General features: G+C 40.4%; 1 protein-coding gene across 1 annotated transcript; it reads left to right on the top strand.

The window, feature by feature from the left end:
- Positions 1-264: 264 nt before the first annotated feature.
- Positions 265-7,222, top strand: dbr1 (debranching RNA lariats 1). Its single transcript, XM_027143660.2, has 9 exons — positions 265-420; positions 2,833-3,130; positions 3,210-3,334; positions 3,537-3,617; positions 4,207-4,292; positions 5,126-5,350; positions 5,502-5,579; positions 5,722-5,867; positions 6,021-7,222. Exons 2-9 carry the CDS (start codon positions 2,934-2,936, stop codon positions 6,790-6,792), a joined length of 1,710 nt encoding a protein of 569 aa, XP_026999461.2. The 5' UTR covers positions 265-420; positions 2,833-2,933; the 3' UTR covers positions 6,793-7,222.
- The last annotated feature ends 1,805 nt before the right edge of the window (positions 7,223-9,027 follow it).

The raw sequence follows: 9,027 nt of genomic DNA, 5'->3' as shown, positions 1-9,027 counted from the left end.
AGAAGAAGAAGAAGAAGAAGAAGAAGAAATAATAAGAAAAATAAATAAATTAATATATTCAATTAAAGTTTAAAATGAATTAAAAAATAACTTAAAATACTATTGTTACTGCTACTGCAACTTGTAGTAGAGTTTAATCTGTTTATTTTAATTTCATAGCATTGTTTTTCGAAAGGTTTCATGATATAAACTTTTTAAATGATTCAGTAATAAACGTAGTAGGTTTTCAAGCTTATAATAATTCATGAAATGTTTCTAATAGAAAGTGCGGGCGTGCTTTACAAAACTGCATATACCTAAGGGGATGACGGAAGCGGGCGCGCATGCGCATTGTGCTTGGCGAAAGAAGAAGAAGGTTGAGTCTCATGCCTCTAACTGCTTCTGTACCAAAGTCGCTGTGACGGAGGACAGAATACACAGGTATGTAAAGGGAAAAGTGCTGTTTGTACACGCACAGCTTGTAGATATTGTGCTGTGAGATGCGACACACTACACAGCCTGCGTGTGTTTAGTTAAAGAGGGAGTGAGCTAGAGCTAGCATGTGCTACTGTGTTGTTAGCCGTCTGCTAGGTGGTCACGTTAAACCGAACTGTACATCAGAATTGATCAGGTTTATTGGCCAAGTATGTTTACACACACAAGGAATTCGGTTCCAGCTGTTTGTGACTCTTAAAAGTACAGACATAAATAACACTATACTAGACAAGACAAGACAATACAGACTATACAAGACAATACAGACATAAATAACACTAGACAAGACAAGACAATACAGACTATACAAGACAATACAGACATAAATAACACTATACTAGACAAGACAAGACAATACAGACTATACAAGACAATACAGACATAAATAACACTATACTAGACAAGACAAGACAATACAGACTATACAAGACAATACAGACATAAATAACACTAGACAAGACAAGACAATACAGACTATACAAGACAATACAGACATAAATAACACTAGACAAGACAAGACAATACAGACTATACAAGACAATACAGACTATACAAGACAATACAGACATAAATAACACTAGACAAGACAAGACAATACAGACTATACAAGACAATACAGACATAAATAACACTATACAAGACAAGACAATACAGACTATACAAGACAATACAGACTATACAAGACAATACAGACATAAATAACACTATACTAGACAAGACTATACAAGACAATACAGACATAAATAACACTATACTAGACAAGACAATACAGACTATACAAGACAATACAGACATAAATAACACTATACTAGACAAGACAAGACAATACAGACTATACAAGACAATACAGACATAAATAACACTATACAAGACAATACAGACTATACAAGACAATACAGACATAAATAACACTATACTAGACAAGACAAGACAATACAGACATAAATAACACTATACTAGACAAGACAAGACAATACAGACTATACAAGACAATACAGACATAAATAACACTATACTAGACAAGACAAGACAATACAGACTATACAAGACAATACAGACATAAATAACACTATACTAGACAAGACAATACAGACTATACAAGACAATACAGACATAAATAACACAAGACAATACAGACTATACAAGACAATACAGACATAAATAACACTATACTAGACAAGACTACAGACTATACAAGACAATACAGACATAAATAACACTATACTAGACAAGACAAGACAATACAGACTATACAAGACAATACAGACATAAATAACACTATACTAGACAAGACAAGACAATACAGACTATACAAGACAATACAGACATAAATAACACTATACTAGACAAGACAAGACAATACAGACTATACAAGACAATACAGACATAAATAACACTATACTAGACAAGACAAGACAATACAGACTATACAAGACAATACAGACATAAATAACACTAGACAAGACAAGACAATACAGACTATACAAGACAATACAGACATAAATAACACTAGACAAGACAAGACAATACAGACTATACAAGACAATACAGACATAAATAACACTATACTAGACAAGACAAGACTATACAAGACAATACAGACATAAATAACACTATACTGTACAAGAATGGACTATACTATACAAGACAATACAGATTATATAAGACAGACATAAATAACACTATACTATACAACACAAGAGGACAAACTATACAAGACAATACAGACATAAATAACACTACAAGACGATGAGATATAAATATGAATACAGAATATATGACAGATCAGTTATGTACATACAGTGTGAGAAGTGCATGGTAGTGCAAATAACAGTATTGTGCAATATTATGCTTTTTGTGCAATATGCAGCAGCAGTAGTGTGTAACATATGGATGATGTGATGACTGACAGTTCTGATAATGCAGTACTTATAGATATGAAGCAGGGAATATAATTATGGTGAGTTGTTAATCAGGGTGATTGTCTGGGGAAAGAAACTGTTCCTGTGGCTGGCAGTTTTAGTAAACAAAGCTCTGTAGCTCCTGCCAGAAGGGAGGAGCTGAAAGAGGATGTGTCCAGGTATGAAGGGTCAGTAGTAGTCAGTAGTCCGGTTTCTGGTTCTTGTATGGTACAAGTCCTGGGGAGTGGGCGGGGGGCAGCAATAATTTTTTTCTGCTGTTTTACTGTGCGTTGCAGACTGTTCCTGTCCTGTTTTGTTGCTGCTAAAAACCAGATGGTGATTGATATGCACAGGACAGTTTCAGTGACTGCAGTGTAGAACTGCATCAGCAGCTCCTGTGGCAGACCATACTTCCTTAATTAACGTAGAAATTAACACACGTTTATTTGTTCCACAGGTGTAAGCGTTGGGGCGGGATGTTAATGGCACTGAGAGCAAAGAACTGAGAGGATCTCCTGCTCATTCCACTTCATAAGAAATAAGCAAACAAAACCAGATATGAAAATAGCAGTGGAAGGCTGCTGCCATGGCGAGCTGGACAAGATCTACGAGACCATTGGATACCTGGAGAGTAAGGAAGGGATTAAGGTGGACCTACTGCTGTGCTGCGGAGATTTCCAGGCTGTGAGGAATGAAGGAGACCTAAAGTGCATGGCGGTGCCACAGAAGTACAGGCACATGCAGACCTTTTACAAGTAAGCAACTTCAAAGTTATGCCTCAGAATCATTTCTTTTCTTTGTTGATTTATAACTGATGCCTTTCTGATGTTCAAGGTACTATTCAGGGGAGAAGAAAGCACCGGTTCTGACCATCTTCATCGGCGGCAACCACGAGGCTTCTAACCATCTGCAAGAGCTTCCCTATGGAGGCTGGGTGGCACCGAATATATACTATTTGGGTAAGACATGGTGTGTAATGTGTGTGTGTGTGTGTGTGTGTGTGTGTGTGTGCGCTTCTTGTTGTCTGAGCCATTCACAAACAGTATTAATAATACTGTAAGTGTGTTGAAAAGTTGTTCAGCATGAGCATAAGTCTGATTATGACCACAGCAGAAGTTTAGATGTTAACTGCTACACCGTTTTCCTTGTCTGTTGCTGCAGGTTATGCCGGCGTCGTCCGCTACAGAGGTATAAGGATCGGTGGCCTTTCTGGGATTTTTAAAATGCATGATTACAGAAAAGGTAAAAGAACCATTCCAGCTTTCCAAACTTACTGTAACCAATTCAGTGTGATTTGTAGGTCACTTAACAATGGACATTGTCACAAAGTTTGTATCAATTCTACCCCTAATGTTAGCTTCATGGTCTCTAAAGATGCGTCCCAGTTCACATACTTATGCACTATCCTATGTCATTGTGTAGTAAACATAGTGAGGAGTGTGTTCACACCGAAATACTGAGAACAACAACTTGCTGAACTAAAAAAAGGGAATAAATGAAGTGTGGAATGTTGGACACTTTATGCATCCAGGAAGAGGTTCGGAGCTACCAGGCGGTGAAGCCGGATGACACTCAAGACAACATAAAAGGGCCACATTAAATGCTTTATATTTTAAAGGGTTTACTGTGTTCATTCACTATACTAATGAAAGCTAGCAGTGTCACATTATATTATTTTGCATCCCACCTTATTTGCCATCAGCGAGGAAACAGCCATTCATACACTCAACGTTAGAGTACACAGTGCATAGTGTAAGTGTGCAGTGAGAAGTGTGTCATTTGGAACACAGTTTAGGTGAAGCCACAACTAAGTTGTTTGCTCTGTTCCCAGGACACTACGAGTTCCCACCCTACAACCAAGAAACCCTGCGCAGCGTCTACCACATTAGAAATAGTGACGTCTTTAAGCTTAAGCAGGTGAGTAATCTGAAGAGTACAGCATTTAGAAAGAAGCTTTTAATCCAACGTTAGTGTTGGACATACACAACATAATCCACACCTCCTGGCCCTGTGACTCGAGTAATAAATGATGCCCATAGCTTCATCACACGGCATTAGGAGCAGTGATCAATGTACATTTTTAATGCAATGTGTCTCAGGAATCAAAAAAAAAAAAAAAAAAGCCTGAGCTCTTAAAGAATTTTAGGTAATGAGCATGTCTTACCAGGGTGTGTCGCTGTTTCACATCCCATTTACCTTAATACGTGTGGTACAGACTTCACAATACATGAAATCAGCTCCCTCTTCTGTTCAATTGTCCAACTTTAAAGACAACTTTGCCTGTTGCGGCCAGAAGTTTTTTAGCGTCCGTGTTTTTTTTTTTGTTTTTGTTTGTTTTTTAATCCATATTCTTAGCATCATTTTGATCATTGTTTTAATACTATCCATACATGTAAAAAAAATTTAAATCAGCTTATTTTTTCGTCTTATCTTATTTTTTTAGTGGCATTGTTAATAAATGGGCATGGCAGCAGACCGAGATGGGTCAGACTATTTGAGCTATTTGACCACTGCTGTCACTTGTCTCAATATAGTGAGTTTTGTGATATTCGCCAGAGGTAACTTGAAATATGGCTGCTGCAATATTATAAAAAGCTAAGAGTCCCTTCGACACACATTTACTCAATGCACCTCTGAAGAGTGAGAGTGAGACGCAGGTCGCTGATAAAAAATAAATCTCCTGAGCCGTGATTCAAGGCACCACAAATTAATTACAAACCACAACCCACCCACCCTTGCTTGTGTCACAGATCCGCATGCCCATAGACGTGTTCATGACGCACGACTGGCCGCGGGGCATCTACCACTACGGGAGCACGGAGCAGCTGCTAAGGAAAAAGAAGTTCCTGCGTGATGAGGTAGAGTCCGGGACTCTGGGTAGTCCAGCTGCCGCTGAGCTCCTCAATCACCTGCAGCCCGGCTACTGGTTTTCCGCACATCTTCACGTCAAATTCGCCGCCATGATGCAGCACGAGGTACTGACTTATCATTATAAGTGAAGCGGTGACTCCGCGGTTAAAGGTGCCGGGCTAGTGATCAGAAGGTCGTGGGTTCAAGCCTGAGCACTTGCTTGAGCTGGGATTTTAATAAGCACTTAAATAAAGCACTTTCTTTCTGTGTATGTAGGCACGGGGTAATGCTGTTCCAAAGACCACCAAGTTCCTCTCTCTGGACAAGTGTCTTCCTCATAGAGACTTCCTTCAGGTATTAATCTGATGCTCTAATACTGATTAGTGGAGTTGTGAAGTCTTGTACTCAACACTGTCTTAGAGTGACTTATACACCAAGACATGATTAGCCTTGATTAGGAGATCTAGTCTTTAATACATATGTCTAACCTTTTTAGGTAGTGGAGATAGCGGATAGACCTGGTTCCTCCGAAAAGCTGGAGTATGACCCAGAGTGGTTAGCCATCTTGAAGACCACTGCCCGCCTTCAGAAACCTTCACCAAACATCTGGCACCCGCCCGAGAATAACGGCCTGCACACTCGGTAAAACCTTATTACCCAGAGTTGCTACACACTGTGTGTTATGCTTTGCTGCTTGTTACAAATGGTGAATCAAAATATGTTCAACCCCACGAGTTCTATGTATAAGACAGGTAGCAAACCAAATCAGTTCACCTTATTGTGTTTTCCCTTTAGCTGGGACTATAGTGCATCAGAAGAAGCCATGATGGAGATAGTGAGCACTTTAAATGGTGAGCTTAGCATCCCGGAGAACTTCAGTCCAACGGTGCCCCCTTATGACCCGTCTCACCCTCAGTCCCACACTCCCCCGGCTTACTGCACCAACCCCCAGACCACAGAGTTGTGTGCCACCCTCGGCCTTGTCGACATCTATGCTCTGGCAGGCCAGAGCGCACAGAACTCTACATCCTGGAGAGAGGATCGAGCAAACGAAGAGGAAGACGAGGACAACCAGAGCTCGGGTAGCACGGATGAACCCAGCGAGTACCCCACTGACACCTCAGTGCTCTCCAACTCCTACAATCCTGATGAGATCACCATTGAGGATGAGTGGGAGGAGGAAGAGGAGGAGGAGAAAAAGGATGGAGGAGAAGTGAAAAAGTCTGGGACAGATGCAGTTGTTCCTGAGGCTCCAGCAGGAGCACAGGATAGTGACAGGGACAGCAGCCCGCAGCGAGAGGCCATGGGCAGGCTTATCTTACCTCCTCCTCTCATAGCTTCAGAGACAGAGGAGCCCTATGATTTACCTACTAGACTTTCTCCAACGTCTACAGGCTGTTTCTCCCACAGCTCAGAGGAAGACGGGACCATGCCACCAGCCAGAGTGCCCAAGCGGCCTAGCGGAGAAACCAAGGGACCATTCAACCCCATAGGCAACTCCCCTAGGATCAAACGCCGCAACCAGGCCATCTACACAGCTGATGATGATGATGAGGAGGAGAGTTAGATAACCAGTGAGCGTAAGGGTGAAAACGTATAGACTGATGCAAATGTATTTTTTTGTTTAACTAAGAGTATTTTTTAGTGTTTTTTTTTTAATGTGTGTTCATTTAAATACATTTAAACAATAATGGAGTGCTGATGATAAGAGTACAAAAGCTACAGTACCATTGTTGGGAGATGGGATTCAGTTGGGTTGGTTTTTTTTTACATACAGTAAATATGCATGATACTCTCAGTGTCACAGAGATGTGTTTATTGTTAATGATAAACATTTCCTCATAACTAATTTGGCTTTTGATTTGTCAGTCACGTTTTATATTTTGGTCTTTAGATGAAGTGACCTACTACCAGGGGCGGTTCTAGACCTTTTTTAGGGTGGCTCCAGCCCCACCCACTTTCAAAAATAAACAATAAAAATTACGTTAAATGCAGGACATGACGTCGATGGGAAAGAAAATTATTTATCAGTTTGATCTAAGAGCGATTTTTTTACTTTGCTTTTACGCAAGCACGTTGTAGTCTTTCAATAGTGCGTCTTCAGCTGTCTGCTTTATTTGAACGGAGAAGTACAGAGTCAGTCAGAGCTGGAGGCGTTTATCTATAACGGTAATCTGCGGAAAGACGCAAAGAAAGACGAAATTTCACTATTCTTATTACCAGAGTTGAAACAAAATATTAATGCAAACAATCCATTCAATACTAAATAAAAATAACATTTATTGATTTGTTCTTTGTCTTGTGAATATTTGTTTATTAATGACTGCATTCATTGGACACACTGTTAGTAGAGAATGCACACACACATGAACTGATCTGATTCAAGACTGGCATCATTACATCATGCATCAAATTTTGGTGTCCACTTTTGCCATTTTAAATAATACCATAACTTTTGGCTTACTATGTAGTCATATAATATATAATATAAAACTCTTCTTGTTTTAAATTCTCACTGAGGGCTAAAACCCCCTAAAGATGAAATCCTAGAACTGCCCTGGCTAGTACTGACATTGTAGTATTCAGGATATCATTTCATGGCCTTAAATACAGTTGTGTTCGAAATAACAGAAGTCCATCATCACTAACCATCAATCACTGTTTTGGGACAGAAATATATTTCTACATGGCAAATAATTTACTAGTAGGTATAGTAGAGTAATAGTCATGACACGCATGCTGCTGATACTGTGTAATCGGATCATTAATTGAAAGAGTGTACAAAATAATAGCAGTGTGGAGTTTAATTAGAGAGATCATTCGTTCTGTGAAAGAACTTTTGTCAAGAACTTTTGTCCGTTACTGTCAAAATAAGGTGGCCCTTATTTCAGGACGAAGGCAGAAAATGTCGTACGTGCTGGTTATAGCGCATTTCTCTCTGAAATCGGAGTTAATTGGGTCGTTCAGAAGAACAGCGTACTTTGATTAAAACGTCGATTGGAGACGGGAAAACATAACGGACTAGAAAATGACAAAGACTCAGCCGATGATCAGCTCCAGGGTGATGAAAGAAGGTCTAAAGTTTCCTGTGAGTACTGTAACAATTAGAAGACGCCTAGGTGAAGCCAGGCTATCGGCAAGAAGTCTCTGCAAAGTCACGTTGTTAAGGGGGAAAAAAAAAAAAGTTGCTGGTTAGGTTGCAATTTGACAGAGAAACATGACTGGCCTGAAGAGAAATGGTGCAGCATTTTGTGGTCTGATGAAAGCAAGATTGTTCTTTTTCTGTCTAGAAGCCGCAGTTCGTCAGACGACCCCAAATGCTGAATTCAGGCATCAAGGCAGGATACACCCTGGACAGAGTGCCAACCCATCACAGGGCACACACACACTCTCATTCACTCACGTAATCACACATTACGGACAATTTTCCAGAGATGCCAATCAACCTACCATGCATGTCTTTGGACCGGGGGAGGAAACCGGAGTACCCGGAGGAAACCCCGGAGGCACGGGGAGAACATGCAAACTCCACACACACAAGGAGGAGGTGGGAATCGAACCCCCAACCCTGGAGGTGTGAGGCAAACATGCTAACCACTAAGCCACCGTGTCCCCAGAAATTGCTGATGATCTGGGAATCTCACCAACAACAATATTTAACGTTTCCACAGAATGGTGTGAAACACAGAAACCATCCAACAAGCAGCAGTTCTGATTGTGAAAATGCCTTGTTCATTAGACAGGTCTGAGCCCAGACCAGTTTGAGCTGGCAGGAAGTCTACAATAACTCAGGTAACAGTGT

The sequence above is a fragment of the Tachysurus fulvidraco genome, chromosome 6 (genome assembly GCF_022655615.1).
Source record: "Tachysurus fulvidraco isolate hzauxx_2018 chromosome 6, HZAU_PFXX_2.0, whole genome shotgun sequence".
NCBI lineage: Eukaryota > Metazoa > Chordata > Actinopteri > Siluriformes > Bagridae > Tachysurus > Tachysurus fulvidraco.
The sequence above is the reverse complement of the archived record's forward strand: the minus strand, read 5'-3'. Positions and strand labels throughout refer to the sequence as shown.

Bases quoted from the DNA above. Each gene is read 5' to 3' on its own strand.
- dbr1 (XM_027143660.2), top strand. From the start codon at position 2,934: ATGAAAATAGCAGTGGAAGGCTGCTGCCATGGCGAGCTGGACAAGATC. The intron at 3,618-4,206 runs GTAAAAGAACCA...CTCTGTTCCCAG, and splicing joins AATGCATGATTACAGAAAAG to GACACTACGAGTTCCCACCC. The intron at 5,868-6,020 runs GTAAAACCTTAT...TTTTCCCTTTAG, and splicing joins AATAACGGCCTGCACACTCG to CTGGGACTATAGTGCATCAG.